Here is a 16,047-nt window from a genome sequence, read left to right on the forward strand (position 1 = left end):
ATTTTTAAAGTCTTTTTATTTGTAAAGGGAACCTTTGTATGAATTAATACTATATTATCCCTCTGGAGCTGTGCTCAATTTTTGTACTTTTGTCCTTCCAGGCTGTTACGCTTTTTAATTTTTATTAGTTGTTTCCTTTCTTTTGTTACGTTTGCACTTTACAGCTGTTGTTAGCAAATAAATAAAATATGTCCAGGCTGTGATGCTGTATGGTTTAATTTTTTTAATTCTTTGTTTTTGTTATGTTTGCACGTTTTGTTCCTTTGTTAACAAATCAGTAAAAGGTGGTGTTTTTATTGTAATGATCTCTGTGTTTTAATAGATCCCAGCCACCCACCCACTCCCATTGCTTTAATTCCTATTAATGTTTTTAAAAGATTCCACACACACACACACTCAATGTTCTTAGCAGTTTCTATCTTATCTGTGAACCACATTGAGTCTGTCAGGGAAAAATGTGTGATATATGCATGGGTGAGGCCAGGATTTATGGGGGGGGGCAGACATTATGTTGAGGGGGAGGCACAACCGAGTTACCTGCAACACAATTGGTCAGTTAGTTAAGTATTTTTTATTTACTTGATGGGGGGGGGGAAGCACCTGCCTACACACATGTCCCAGCTGGGATAGCTCAAGCTGTAGAGCATGAGGTTTCTTAATCTCAGGGTCGGTGGTTAGAGCCCCACCTAGGGTTGAAAGATTCCTGCACTGCAGGGGGTGAATTAAGATGACCCACTACAATTCTAGCGGTTTAGTCATGCTGGCCACATGACCCGGAAAGCTGTCCCTGGACAAACGGCGATTCCCTTGGCCTGAAAAGCGAGATGAGTGCCGCAACCCCATAGTCGCCTTTGACTGGACTTAACCATCCAGGGGTCCTTTACCTTTTACCTTACCTTACAAGCCAAGCTTCTTTGCCTCTTCCCAGCCCCATCTAAGAGGAGGCTGACCCCTGGTCTATTGCTCTTTTACACTCATATTTACATGCACCTCCAGTCAAGGGAGGGCAAAATACCTGCCCCCTCTAGCCTAACTTAGCTTGCTCCAGGTGGTACTTTCTGGGACAATCTGTCACCTGCACTCTTTAGTCATGCAAAGAGATGCTTAAAACACACCTTTGGCTGGAGACACTAACTTAACAAGGAGATGAGTCTGACTACTTTTGCAGGCTCTTTCTCGACAGAATCTCATCTTACCGATATGAAATCAAATGCATATTTTATATCTATATACAATTTTACAATTCACACACACACAAACACACAATTCTTCTATTCTAATTCTATTCTATTCAGCCGAAGGACAGGTCCCCTCCAAACTATACAGGGGCGTACCCAGGATCAAAACTAGGGGGGGGGGGCAAGCCATCAAACTAGGGGGGGGGCAAGAGCGAAGCCTGACGCAGCGGCGGCAGCACAGTGAACAGAGCCGTCGCAGCCCGCAGCTGTGCGCGCGCGACAGGCGCTCCTCCTTCACCTTCGGGACAGGAGCTGCCTTGGGCAAGGGGGGGGCAAGGGAGGAACTCGGGCGGCGGGGACAGCAGCCTCCTCCTCCTCCACGCCCCCCCTTCTTCTCCTCTCTCTTCTTTCCCTCTTTCTCCTCCCTCTTCCTTCGCTCTCTCTCCTCATGCCGGCCTCCTCCGTGTCTCGGGCAGCCCAGCTGAGGCTCCTCTCGCCCGGCGCCGATTATTTTTGCTTGGGGGGGGGGGCAGCTGCCCCCGCCTGCCCCCCCCCGGTACGCCCATGAAACCATACATATATGGCACGCGCGCGCGCACCACACACGTATTTGAATGAAAAAATGTGGATGGTTTGGACGGAGGGGACCTTCCCAGCGTCGGCGTCGGTCGCCAGATGGCACTGCTGCCGCCTCCGCCGTGGCTTTGCCGCTCCGCCTCGCCGTCCGGACGCCTCTTTAGCAGCGAGACCCAGGAACGCCCGGAAGCCCGGCCGGGACCCGGAGCCTTCCTGTGCCGCCATGCCTGCGCCGCCTTGACCGGCGGCGCGGCAAGAAGCTGACCGCGCTTTGGGAGCCCCGCGGACTGACCCTGCGCGCCAGGGACAGGCTCTGCGCCTGCAAAGCGAAGCGGGGAGGGAGAGGCGGCGTGAACGTCTAGCTGCGCAGAAAAGCAGCCTCGTCGGATTTTCGCGAAAACCAGCAGCCCTCCCATCGCCACCTCCCCCGGGATTGCTTCAAGGGGGGGAAAGAAGTTCGGGGAGCTCTTTCTACGAGAGCCTTTGCTACTCGCAAATACCCAGCGCGGGAGAGAGAGGACGCTTTCCATTTGCAGCTTGCGTGCTTCTTGTTGTCCTTTTTCTTGCCTTGCAACTTTCCCCCCGTGCTCAGCTTGGCTTGTCAGCCTTTCCAGGCAGTTAAGCAAGGCTTTGCCCTGAAGCCAGATGGTACTTGCACTCTCCCTGCTGCTTTAAATCTGTTAGCGAATATAAATATAATAATAATAATAATAATAATAATAATTAATAATAATAATAATATATAGAAGAAATGCTTCTTTAAATCCAACTTGGTGAGCTTTCTTTGATAGCAACGTGATCGAATGCTGCTTTATTAACTGGAAAGAAGTGGCTGAACTAATAAGCAGTCCGCAGCATCCATGCTGCTGTAAATATGTGAGCACTAATATTAAAAAAACAATAACATGCCTATTTAAATCCAACCTTCGCTAGCCAAGAAAAGCCATGCTGTTTTATTAAAGAGGAAGAAGTTGGGGAGTGAGACAGAAAATGCTAAGGGTCCGGGATCCGGGTGCTGGCTGGGCGACAGACGGCAGCCGGAAGCTGCTAGCCGTGGGGGCCGTGCTGGGATGGCTGCTGGTCGTCCACTTGCGGTCAATGTCTGGTGTGTTTGCATCCTCTGGGCTGCTTGCAGGTGCTGGGGGGCTGGCTGGGCTCCAGGCGGTGATTGGGACCAGCAGGCAGAGTCCACCTGAGAGTTCCTGCTCCTCGAGAGCAGCCCTCCGAACCCTGACGCGGAGCAGCAGCTGACAAGGAGATCGAGGGCATGATCGGGAAGATCGTTCGGGATTTCGTGTCCTCCTGTACGGTCGGTGAGCAGCGAGCGGGGCTTCGAGGACGAGGTGAAAAGGCCATGAGGGCGGCTGGGAGCTCAAGAGGCGGATGGCCTTGGTAGACAAACAGGCTCTGACCCAGAAGGTGCTCCTACTTGGAGGTTGCCACCTTCAGATCTTACAAGAAAGCCGGGGAAAGCAGAGATGGGGCAGAGCTCTGGAGACCCTGCCCAGAGGGCCGATCACCTATGGCGAGCGTACTCAGAACTGTTAGGCCCCCACGTGGCTGTCCAGAGCCCCGCCAGCGAGGTGGATTATGCTCGGCGCATCGTGGACTTGCTCCTGCGCGTTCTGGTGCCGAACCGCACCTGGAGACCAGGACTGGGCGCTTTGTGGTGGTGGAGCTGGACTTGCAACGTGCTGCTGCCATGATCAACAAGATGGCGGACCCCGACTGGCTCCCTGATGCTGATTGGGATTGTTCTCCAAGATCAAAGCAGCTGGAGGGAATGAGAAGCCGGAGACGGCGCCAGCCCTTTCTCCATGCCAGCCTGCGGTACCCAGTTCATTGCCGCTGGCCTTTCTGTCGGAAGCCACCCTGGAGAGCAGGGCAGTTTCCCCGAGGATTCCGAGCCGCGATCGGAGACACGCTTGACGCCTTGGAGTGCGCTTGTCGGAGGGGAGAGAGCCTTTCAGCAGAGAGCTGAGTGCCGACTTGGATAGTAGGAGAGTTAGCACCATCCGTGCCCCGCCTCCAGCCTGATACCCTGGAGTCCTTCTTCCCCTGCGAAGACCTGGAAGTTGAGTCTCCCGTGTCCGAAGTAGGAAAGGACTCTGCAGGGCTCATGCCCTGGAGGAATTCCTTGTAGAGTCCCTCGCTGCCCTGGAGAGACCTGACAGCTTGTTTCAAGAGGATGGCCTGGGTGCCAAGGGCAGGTACTCGGAGTATGCTGCTGGGTCCAGCTCCGAAATGAGGCCCCCGAATCCCCTCCTTGAGCCCCTGCCCCGACATCCAGGTCGAGGCTGCCGAGGAGAAGGACGAGACCTGGCTTCGCTGACGGCTCTTTGGAGGACTCGGAGAAGACTTCCTCAGGCGGCCGTCCTACCTGGACAAGGACCTGGTGGCCTCGAGAGCCTGGCCACAGCCCTCAAGACCTTGCCCAGCTGCCGGGGCTGCTGTCTTCGTCCCCCACTGCCCCCTTGGGCACCTCAGCTTTGAGCGCTCAGCAGCCCCGATGGGCCTGTTCGTCATCCAAAACCTGCGCATAACTGGCACCATCACCACACGAGAGCACAGCGGGACAGGATTCCACCCTTACACCTTGTATACTGTGAAGGTAACTCAGTCGCTCCTCTCTTTGTGGTATCATAAAATCCTAAGAGTTGGAAGGGAACCACGAGGGTCCTAGTCCAACCCTTTGCAATGCAGGAATCTTTGGGCCAACATGGGGCTCGGAAACCACGACCTTGAGATTAAGAGTCTCATGCTCTACCGATTGCGTAGTGCATTCCGTGGGAAAAAAAAGCAGAATCTGTGCCTACATGTCAGTCACAAGCAGGGTAGTCCTTGCTCACTTTTCTGATGTTTTGTAAGTCTTGAAAGGTCATTTCTCTAGAGCAGGCCTTGGGTTCCCTGATGTTGTTGGGCTCATAGCTCCCATTGTCCATGCTGCCTGGGAATGGTGGAGGCCAAGAACATATGGGGAACCAAGATTGAAGAGAGCTGAAAAGAGGAAAAGTTGCTTTATCCAGGGACATTGGTAGGCCTATTCTCAACGGTGACTTGGACCATTCATAACGGAAGAATATTCTTCACGACTCGGAGCAGGGCAGTAAGTGAAGACAAGCTGCAACAATGAATTATAGCGTTCTTCGCTGTTCGTCTAAGGAGCCATTTGGGGTCTAGCTTACATTACTGAGTTCTAACACTGATGGGGAGGTGGGGGGAATACAGATCCGGTTGTCTAGATCCAGCTCGCCACCCCTGCTTTCCTTCTGGACACTCATGTCTCCTGTGTTTTCATGTGGAAAGTATCCAGTGGCATGAAAATTCTTTTGTCTAGTCTCTGGCTACGTGTGCTTTCCTTGATGACGTATGGTCTTCTCTTCCCCCCCCCCCCCCCGTGCAGTATGAGACGACTTTGGACACTGAAAATGCCAGCGGCCTCCAGCAGGTGGCTTACCACACTGTGAACAGGAGATATCGAGAGTTCTTGAACCTGCAAACGAGGCTGGAGGAGAAGCCAGACCTGCGGAAGTTCATTAAAAGTTAGTGCTGAGTCTTGCTTTCTGCAGGAGTTCTTTCATAGGGTGGCACTAGGCAAGTCTCCTGTTAATTTCAGTTGAGTGCATATAACATTGTGGCCTTAGCTCCCATCTGCACTGTACATTTAAAACAGCATAAATACCACTTTAAACAGCCACGGAGTCTTCCAAAGTATCCTGGGAACTGTAGTTGTTAAGGGTGCTGAAAGTTGTTAGGAGATCCCATATTCCCCCTTCCAGACCTACAGTTCCCAGAATTCCCCGGGAAGAGGGATTGATGGTTAACCCTCTGGGAATTGTAGATCTCTCACCCAGTGAGCAAATTATAGGGGACCCATAGTTCTCTCCCCACTTCATTTTGTAACAGACCTTTTTTTGCTGTCTTTAGAAGATTATAGGAACCATGGTTTGTCTTAAATCAGGAGCTGGGTGAAATAGTGGAATTAATAATGATAATAATTTATTATTTATAACCGCCATCTGGCTGGGTTTCCCCAGCCTCTCTGGGCAGCTCCAAACATCATCATCATAATTAAAACATCTACCAGATGTCTTCTAAAAGTCAGATTGTTGTTTATTTCCTTCATTTGATGGGAGGGCGTTCCACAGGGTGGGCGCTACTACCGAGAAGGCCCTCTGCCTGGTTCCCTATAGCTTCACTTCTCGCAGTGAGGGAACCGCCGGAAGGCCCTCGGAGCTGAACCTCAGTGTCCGGGCTGAACGATGGGGGTGGAGGCTCTCCTTCAGGTATACTGAGCCGAGGCCGTTTAGGGTTTTAAAGGTCAGCACCAACACTTTGAATTGTGCTCGGAAAAGTACTGGGAGCCAATGTAGGTCTTTGAGAACTGGTGTTATATGGTCTCGCTGCTGCATTCTGAATTAGTTGTAGTTTCCGGCTCACCTTCAAAGGTAGCCCCACGTATAGCGCATTGCAGTAGTCCAAGCAGGAGATAACCAGAGCGTGCACCACTCTGGTGAGACAGTCCGCGGGCAGGTAGGGTCTCAGCCTGTGTACCAGATGGAGATGGTAGACAGCTGCCCTGGACACAGAATTAACATGCCCGCCTCCATGGACAGCTGTGAGTCCAAAATGACTCCCAAGCTCCAATGAAGACCCACCAACCTTTTCTTCTGGAAACTGAAACATTCTTATTTCTCCTTGTGCTTTAGGACCAGCAGGGATTGGTACACCACTCCTGTACCAATCTGGTTCTCAAAGGCATGCACAAAGTGTTATTGCTGACCGTCCTTTTAATTAGGAAACTGTCCTATGCTGAGTCCATCTAGCTCAATAATCTTTTGCAATTCTTCTCCTGGAGACCTCTCCAGAGCCTGATTCTGTGTATTTTCCAGAAGGTGGTATAACTCCTAAAAATATAATCAGCTGTCTCATGGTAACAAGGGCTAACGTAGAACAATTAGCATCAGTTATCCACCCAAGGTGTTGAAATGTGGCAGGATGTAAGTTCAAATGGAGAAAATAAATTCTGCACTTCTGCAAAATCTCATGTCATGGATTGAGAGTGATGGATAATGTTAATTAACCACCAAAGATGGAATCTGAACTCTCGCCCACAAAACTCACACATACCAGTTGCCTGCCACACCTCTGTTCCTCTCCTCACTGTTTCCACCCCAAGAACAAGCTTTTTTGTTTATCTTTAGTACTGTTAATCAGAGCTATAAGGCCTTTGCTTGATAAAACTTTTTTTGGTGGCTGTTCCTCTGTTGTGTTGAGTTACGTTCTTTAAAATCTGAAGATGTGTTTTTTGTTGGTTGTAAATTGCTTTTCCTTGGAAAAGCGGCACATCAATATTTAAATAAATAAATGCAAAAAATAAGGTAATGATTAATGATGCATTGCAATAGGTGTGCCCCCCTTCTTCTTCATTTTTTTTCTAACTTCCAGATATTAAAGGTCCAAAGAAGATCTTTCCTGACCTTCCTTTTGGTAACATGGACACAGATAAAGTAGAAGCCAGGAAAAGCCTCTTGGAGTCATTCTTGAAGGTGAAGGGTCTTCTCTCCTCTCCTGCCACGTAATTTCTCTTAGCAGGTTTATTTTACTTTTTAAATAACCTTGCCGAGGAGACTCGGTAGGGTGACAGTTCAGTCATTTTAAACAGTGGGGCTTCCAGACAGTTGCTTGGTTCCCACAACATGGTAAGGCAAAGCATGGTTTACTGGGGGCCACGCAGAGGGGAACCAAGGTTTGCTCTTCCCCACAACTCATGGTTAGTGAGGAGAGTACTTAGCCACAAGCCTGAGTCTGATCCAAACCTTGGCTTAGCTCATGTGGCACAGCAGCAAAACTACTAAGGAGGAGCAAAGTGGCCATGATCTCCCTGGGAGCTTGTTCTAAACTATGGTTTGGCTTACTGTGTTGTGCATACCAGATCATTAAAGCAAGGGTAGAGTGAGCCCTGCCACTGTAGTAAGACCTATGACTGCGGCTGCTTTCACACGGCAGTTTATTCAATTTGCCCAACATTTCCCAAATTTTCCGCATTATATTATATCCACATGGCGTGAAACCCACTTACAAAACCTAATGGAACATAGCGCATGTTAATAGCTCATTTCCATGTTGTCGGAATCCAGAAAAAATCTGTTCGTAGCCCCCTTAGCCTGGAAAATCACTGCAAAGTTTCAGAGTTTGGGGTTGTATACCAGCATGCAGTTATTTCCTGTTGTTTTCATGGGATCATCATGGTGGGAAAAAAGCAGGCCTTTGTGGAAAGGGGGGGGGGCAGTGACATGGTCCAATGGCGTCCGTTGTTGTGTTGCACCGCACTCACTGGTGTGAATGAAATTTAGCACAGTGTGCCAGTATATCGGTGAAAAAGCCACAATTGCAAGATGCAACAGGTACTGCAGTGGCATGTTTTCAAACAGAGGTTGGGTGGCCATCTTGCCAGGGATTCTTCAGCCGTGATTTCTGCATTTGCAGGGGGTTGCACTAGATGACCCTTGGGGGTCCCTTCCATCTCTGCAATTCTATGGAAAGAGCACTAGGAAATGGGACAGAAGCCACTAGCATTACAGTCAGGAAAGCTAGTGCAATATTCCCACGTGTAAACCAGGTAGGGCCGGGTGAGGCACCGCTGGCTGTTTTACATTGTTATATAAACAATAGACCAGTGCTTAGGGACCTTCTACTGTTTCCAGTGCTGGTTGTGGCTGTGGCTAACCCTGGTTAAAGTCTCCCGCTGCGTGCTCCTAAACTGACCCCGAGAGCATTCTTCTTCTTCTTCTTCCAGCAACTGTGCGCTATTCCTGAGATTGCCAACAGCGAGGAAATGCAAGAATTCCTGGCCCTGAACACAGACGCCAGATTGCCTTCGTCAAAAAGCCCTTTGTGGTCTCCAGGATTGACAAGGTGAGTGTGCTCAGAGCACAAATGCAAAACATTAAAAGGGTGATAAATCCTGTTCAAATAACCCAAGGACGGTTCCGTACATTTAAACCGTTCGGTGCGAAAATGGGGGAGAGCAGAACTTTGGCCCTGGCAATGTCAAAAGGTCTCCTGCAATCCCTTTTTTAGCTGAACGGCCCTTCCTCTTTGCCCAGTGGTGGTGTAGTGTGGTGTAGTGGTTAAGAGTGGTAGACTCGTAATCTGGGGAACCGGGTTCGCGTCTCCGCTCCTCCACATGCAGCTGCTGGGTGACCTTGGGCTAGTCACACTTCTTTGAAGTCTCTCAGCCCCACTCACCTCACAGAGTGTTTGTTGTGGGGGAGGAAGGGAAAGGAGAATGTTAGCCGCTTTGAGACTCCTTCGGGTAGTGAAAAGCAGGATATCAAATCCAAACTTCTTCTTCTTCTTCTTCTTCTTCTTCTTCTTCTTCTTCTTCTTCTTCTTCTTCTTCCTATGCTTCTTGCAGATTGTGATGAACGCCATTGTGGACACTTTGAAAACGGCCTTCCCCCGGTCTGAGCCGCAGAGCCCGACGGAAGAGCTCAGTGAGGCAGAGGTGGACGGGAAGCCCCAGAACGAAGGGAAGAAGGCTAGCAAGTAAGGGTGCCGCTGGGGGCCAATCCTCCCATTAGCTTTGAACATTTACCTTCATTACCTGGATACTTGGCTCTATGAAGTGATGTCGCTCCTTTAGATGTCACTAGAGAGTTCGTGTGAGAAAACTGCTAAGAATTTCAAGTTCATCACTAGTTTTAACACTTCAGACTACAGAGGTATGGTGTGGAATTGCTTCAAGGAGAAAGTAGGCCCCAGAGATGAGATGATGCACCCAGAATTTCTGGCCTGGTTCACACATCATACTGAGCCAAACCATGGTTTAGGATGGGCTCCCTTGGGAGGGGATTGCAGCCAATTTGCCCCTCTGTGGCCGTTGTGCTGCTTTGCCACCCCGAGGGAAACTGTAGCTTGGCTTAGCATGCCGTGGTCTTGTGACTCAGTTCCACAAGGTGCCAAAAAGAGTACGCCTGCCCCCCCAGCCCTCCCACCCTCCGTCCCAAAGCTGGAAAAGTGCTCACTAGGCTTTGGGAAGAAGACTGGAGGACTCTGGGACCCTGTTAGAGGCCTCATGCTTCCTTCCCAAACCCAAGGAACTCCCTACCCAGCTTTAGGAAGACAGTGGGAGGGCAGGGGGGGGCATCAAATGTTGGCCAAGGCCACCAGAAAGACACTGAGGGCCGCCTATAGTCCTTGGGCCACACATTGGACCACCCTGCATCCAGGAATGTCTTTAGCACTTGACTTGGCTGAATGATTAAACTGGCACTCGTTGAGTGCAGATACCAAGCTGTGCAAGGTTTATATTTTTGGCCGCACAAAAGGATCCATCCTGAGTTTTCCACAGAGCACCACATGTTTTCGGAGGCAACCAGTCGTGAAGCCAGCGGACACTCGGCTCCTTTATTGGAGGAGTAGCTGGCTAGTTGGCAGTTTGTGTTTGCCATTACTGAACACGTGCAGGTCGATTGAGGCCATCACTGAGTCTTTGCTGAATTTAGGAGTGTTGTCATCCCTGTGCTGGTATCTGTAGCATTATCTTTTTCTTCTGGAAAGAGATTTCGCTTCAGGAAAGAAATCCAACAGGGAGAATTGCATTCTTCCAAAACTAGAGAAATCTTGGCAGGAAAGCACATTCCTTAGCAATCAACAGACTTCTTGCTTCTCTAGGAAGCCAGTAGACCCCTTCCAAATAAATTGAGTCTCCCCACAGTCTTAGACTTGACAGCGGATTTTGCAGTTATCCGATGTGTGTCTGGCTATTTGGGAATCCTGCTTTTAAATTTCCCCTCCAAAAGCTGTGCGGTATGTACAATTTGGTGTCCTTGGGAGGAGCCCCCACCTGTATATATATCAGCTGCATTTTGAATGAAGCTCTGGACACCCCATTTCAGAAAGCATATTTTGCAAATGGAAACAGGTGCAGAAAATGCAAAATTAATAAACCAGGGGGCTGGAACTGCTTCCTTGCAGATTGCAGTGTTAGCTAGGCTGACTCTGGGTGCCCTCCTGTCCAGACAAAATGTTTGAAGGCAGCACCTGTTACAAAATCTTTCCAGTTTAGTTTAAAGATAACCCTGGAAACAGAGAGTTTTCAAGAAGGCCTTGAACAGTTATGATTGTTTGCCACGTTCTGTTTTCTATCTTTTATACTTTGTAAGTCAGCTTGGGGCTATTTTGGGGTCTGCTAAATTAAATCCATCATAGTTGGGAATTTGCTCATTAGGTGCTAGTACCTGAACATTAGATTGAGCATGTGGGTCCTGCAAAACACTATTTTGAAGAATGCTTTTTATAAGATAGGGTGGAGCGCTGGGATGAGTTATGGAACCAAAAGGCACCCCCCCCAAAAAAACGACTGATTTAAATATAGTAAAGATTTCAGCTACGTTTTCCTCCGTACATATCAATCAGTGTCCCTATTGCTTGTTGTTTTTGGCGATGCGTAAGCGCCCACCTACATGATGCCCACACTGGGAACAGACCCTATTTTTCTGGCCTTTGGTCGCTCCCCCCGGCTTGTTCCTATTGCTGCCTTTTGCAAATGCCTCGTTAACATTTTGTGAGCAGGATTTTCTACGATCCTTGAAGGTTCAACTCAATAGTAATAGTACTTTTCTCTGAAGCACATCAGTGTAAGTTGCACACACATATGAATGCTAAATTTGCTATCTTGTGGTTGTTTTCCTTATAAAATGCATAAAAATCCTTAGGCACTGAGATTTTAATTTTTTTAAACCAAATCAGTCTTTGTTTTTGGACCTACAATCTAGGACACAGATTTTAATTTTTTTAAACCAAATCAGCCTTTGTTTTTGGACCTACAATCTAGGATACCTAATAGAATCACAGAATTGTAGTGTTTGAAGGGACACTGAGGATCATCTATTCCAACCCCCCGCAATGGAGGAATACGCAGCTGTCCCATAAAGGGATTGAAGCCACAACCTTGGTATTATCAGCACCACACTCTAACCAACTAAACTATCCAGGCCATACTAGAACCTGGGATTGCCCAGTGAAATTAATTGCTAGGAGATTCAGGACAGGTAAAACATTCCTTCACTCAGAGCATGTGGAAATATTTGTGTGAGAGTGAATGTTGTTGGTCACTGGGTTAAATGACTTAAAAGGGGACTAGGTGCATTGGAATATATTTTATGCTAGTCATTCTTTTTTTAAAGCTTTATTATTATCTTGTATTTTTACTCCTCTTGCCTTTATGACGCTATGTAAACTTTGGGTACAGTGGAGTTCACGCATTCACCAATAGTTAAGTCAAGGAACCTGCCTGTGTGAGCAAGCCTTGAGCTCTTTGGAGGAAAAAAAACTGGTTATAACAGGTAAATAACAGTTCTGGGGTTTTCTCTTTCGCAGGCCTAGGCTGAGATTTGCATCCAGCAAATTGCTCCGGTCCTGACGTGCCTGGAGCGCAGGAGAAGATTGCATATTCTTTCAAGGAAGGCAGCGCTGTAAGTGTGCACACATGCCTGAGAAAATCTGAATCATAGAAGTGTAGAGTTTAGAAGGGACCCTGGGGATCATCCAATCCAACCCCTTGCAGTGCAGGAATACGCAGTTTGTCCCTTGTGGAGATCGAACCTGCAACCTTGGCGTTATCAGCACCATGCGTAACCAACTGAGCTATCCATGAATCCTTGCTCCCTGCAGGAGCCAGCCCACTGAGTCGCTTCAGCAGGCAGTCCAGGACTGAGTTGTTTCCATTGTTCTTCATTTAATTTATTTTTATTTGTTCCATTTCGATTTTTGGTAATAATGTTTATGGAGTTTTTCATTTTAATAATCCAATAAGAACTACATTAAAGCATTCCAAATTACAATACAATAAAAAAGACAAATACTTTGCCAAATTATATATCTTTGGGTGACTTCCCATGCTCTGAATTTTGCGGAGTGCTAATCATCTAATATCACATTGCATTTCTTAATTAGTCAGTAAACCATTCTGATGTTAATCCTTTACTTAATTTTCATTTATGTTTACAACCACTGGTCTGTTCAAAGTTTCGTTTCATAGTCCTGTGTGAAATATTTTTCCTCTGTTGTTATCCACATTCCAGCAATTTCATTTCGATTTCTATCCTGCCCTGACTCTCAAAGGAGCCCTGTTGTTATGACTTACTACTACATTTCTATCCTGCCTTCCCCTGAGGAGCTCCAAATGGGGCATGTGGTTCACTCCTTCCTGTGTTTATCCTCACAACAACCCTGAGAGTTAGGCTGAGAGGCAGCGGCTGTGGCAGTGACCTGCTCCGTCTTCTCTCAGGTCTCAGAGTTCCTGTCTCTGGCCAGGATGGAGTCCTTCATCCAGAAGCAGGAGAAGCTGATGGAGGCCGTGTTTGACGAGAGCCCAGAGGGCGAGGGAGACAGAGATCCTAATGCCTTTAGACGTGGATCAGTTTGGACATCGGGAAGCCCACGAAGGCACCACAGCAGCCAGCAGAGGGCAGCAGCAATCCTGGTAAAAATTCTAACCTGTGCTCTGTTCCTGTTTCGCCTCTTACTATTGTTGCCGGCCACCCCAATCCCCGCCAAGCCATGCATGGGATTCCAGGGGCCTTGACCCTCAGCCAAGGTCTGTGCTCCTTTGCAGAACTGAAGGCGCAGTGAAGACTGTTGTAGCTTTAAGAAATATGATTTACTCACCTATTTACACCTTCAGTCTGCATGGAGGGTGTTCAAATCTTGCAGCGTGGTCATCTCAAGCAGGGCTTGTTCCCCACGGCAGTGCAGCTGGACTAGAGTCCAAAGCATCTCAGCCAGCCAGCCTGCAGCCAGCCTGCCCAAGTCTTTTCCCCCCTCTCCCCTCTTCTTCCCAGCACAACTTGCTAAAGAATCTTTTCCTGCACTTCACATCCAGTTACCCTAGTAACCTTCTGTCTGCCCAGGCCCAAGAATTCCTCTCTGATGGGTTATTACACCTTTTGTCATTTTAATGCCTCTATTCCAGGTGAGGCCCTGTCTTGGAAAGGAAACTTAGCCTGTATTTCTCCACTGGCCTATAATCTTCCCTTCAATACTCCAATTAATCAAAATCCTACCATGTATTAATTTCTAGGGTTTAGAGGATTCCTCCCCCCGCCCCAACTTAGAACACTATTATTACTGAATTGCTTTCCAGGCAATGTACAAATTACAAAAAATAAAACAGCTTTAACGCTGTTAAAAACAACACAGAAAATGACAACAGATACATTTAAAAACCACGCAAAGCAGACCTCCATGGCAGAGACCCATTCATCTGGCTGGGAAAGCCTGTCAGAACAAGAAATGTCCTCAGTTGTTTGCAGAAGCAACGGAGAGCAGGCACCTGTTGTATCTCAACAGGGATGCTGTTCCGCAGAACAGGGGCAGCCACATAAAAGGCCCTGCTCTCCTGAAACTCTGGAGCATGTAAGAATCATAAAATTGTAGAGTTGGAAGGGACGCTGAGAGTCATCCATTCCCGCCTCCTACAATGCAAGAGTCTCAACTAAAGCACCTGGTGACAGATGGTCATCCAAGCTCTGCTTTAAAACCTCCAAGGAAGGAGAGTCCACAGCATTCCAAGGGACTTCCGTTCCCCTGTCAAACAGCTCTTACCGGGTCATCAGGTTTAGAATATTCTGGAGAGGAAGGCTCTTCCGGAGAAATGCCCGGGATGTGGTTTTCCAGAGATGCCCAGGATCTGAATCTGTTCTCTTCTGCTGACCTTTTGGAGTAGCCTAGCAGGCGGGGAAGAGGAGAGTCAAAGCGGGATAATTGAAGCCAAAACGTACAGATGGATCCCAGTTGGATGCTCCTTCTCGGGAGGCCTCTCCTTCTCAACCCTTTCCCCGAATCCCTTCCCATCCTGAAATTGATTTATGCCGCAATGAGCAACAGAGTCATTGAAACAGGGCTGTTTGCTCTGTGGATGGTCTCCGCTGCTGACTCAGGATGCTACCACAAGGTGGCAGCGGACCACCATGAATTAAAGGAACAGAGGAAATGGGGAATAGGCAGCCATAGCAATTAATGGCATAGTTTGAACGCTGACTTAAGGCTACTCAATAGCCGGTCCCTCTGTCCCTCCAAGAAATGCTGGGAGCCGTAGTCATGCCCCTCATTGGCCCTGCTCCATATCCTCCTCCTGACTGGCTGGAATGTGCCCTTGAGCTGTGATGGGGCTGCTTGCTGGAGTGGATAGATGGAGAGGGGAAATTTATTTCATTTGCATGGTAGCAATGGATAGATACGCGTTGGATCTGTTGCGCTGCTCACATTTGCTTCTGGGTCCGCCCTCTGCTGACAGGTGACTCGCAATAGCCTGAGAGATGGTACAGAGCTGTCCTGATGGTGGTTACGGAGTCAGACCATTGGTCCATCTAGCTCAATATTGTCTACAATGGCTGGCAGCCCCCAGAAGGTTGCCCCCAAGAGGTGTACACACACACACACCTTGCCTGTGAGAAGGGGAACACAAAGATGCATATCCTTGGTTGGGCTCAATAAAAAAAATGCTTCTCCCCATGGCCATAGCTGCAAGAAGTTTGGAAGCTTTCACTTGCAGTTTCAGCTAGCCACAGTTTACTGTGTTGTCCGAATCCTGAAAGGTACTGAACGTTAACTATGGTTTGTCAAAACAAACTAGGTTCATATCAACTAGGTCGACTTGTTTTGGGCATGGTTAAGTCAGGTTTGGACAACACAAAAGCTGGCCTTAACTCAAACTGGAAGTTTATGAAGTTCCCCCAGCTGAACAGAAGTGGGGGGAAGGGGGCGTTAAAGCTGGACACTTGCTGCAGCTGATTCTTGTCACAGTAAACTGTGGTTTAGCACAGGGATGGGGAACCCATTGCCCTCTAGATGTTGTTGGGCTCCCAGCTCCCATCAAGTCCCACCAGCTTGGCCATTGGTTGGGGGGTGATGGGAGTTGTAGCCCTGCAGTACCTGGAGGGCCACAGGTTTCCCCATCCCTAGTCCGGATGGATGGACAAACGGCCTCACCTGGTGCAAGGCAGTTTCCTTACCTTACCTTTGTGTCACCTTGACTTTGGCAGAGTCGGAGACATTACTGGCGGATGTTGCCTTGGACCTTCTCCGCCTGGTTATGGTGGATCACTGGAGCTGGCTGTGCACGGAGAACATGCAGAAGGTCCTGCAACTGCTCTTTGGGAGCCTGGTCCAGAGGTAAGTCATGCAACTGGAGGAAGAGGATTTGAACTCGGTGCTGAGAGTGGTCAGGCCATTCAGCTCTGTGTAGGCTTTGCCTGTAGAGCAGGAGTGGGGCTCCCATCATCCC

The 16,047-nt window shown here is 48.7% G+C and overlaps 1 protein-coding gene across 1 annotated transcript in view; it reads left to right on the top strand.

Moving 5' to 3' along the window:
- Positions 1-2,713: 2,713 nt before the first annotated feature.
- SNX19 (sorting nexin 19) overlaps positions 2,714-16,047 on the top strand; it is a 35,265-nt gene continuing 21,931 nt past the window's right edge. Inside the window, 25 exon segments of the mRNA XM_033171725.1 lie at positions 2,714-2,844; positions 2,847-2,873; positions 2,876-2,948; positions 2,950-2,999; positions 3,002-3,056; positions 3,058-3,120; positions 3,122-3,240; positions 3,243-3,386; positions 3,389-3,490; positions 3,493-3,769; positions 3,771-3,874; positions 3,877-4,001; positions 4,003-4,163; positions 4,165-4,235; positions 4,238-4,365; positions 5,158-5,296; positions 7,203-7,303; positions 8,554-8,626; positions 8,629-8,672; positions 9,175-9,305; positions 12,141-12,179; positions 12,181-12,235; positions 13,051-13,174; positions 13,177-13,245; positions 15,806-15,935. Of these exon segments, the coding sequence (XP_033027616.1) occupies positions 2,745-2,844; positions 2,847-2,873; positions 2,876-2,948; positions 2,950-2,999; positions 3,002-3,056; positions 3,058-3,120; positions 3,122-3,240; positions 3,243-3,386; positions 3,389-3,490; positions 3,493-3,769; positions 3,771-3,874; positions 3,877-4,001; positions 4,003-4,163; positions 4,165-4,235; positions 4,238-4,365; positions 5,158-5,296; positions 7,203-7,303; positions 8,554-8,626; positions 8,629-8,672; positions 9,175-9,305; positions 12,141-12,179; positions 12,181-12,235; positions 13,051-13,174; positions 13,177-13,245; positions 15,806-15,935 (2,504 nt within the window). The 5' untranslated portion in view covers positions 2,714-2,744.

Source organism: Lacerta agilis, chromosome 15 (genome assembly GCF_009819535.1).
Source record: "Lacerta agilis isolate rLacAgi1 chromosome 15, rLacAgi1.pri, whole genome shotgun sequence".
Taxonomy (NCBI): domain Eukaryota; kingdom Metazoa; phylum Chordata; class Lepidosauria; order Squamata; family Lacertidae; genus Lacerta; species Lacerta agilis.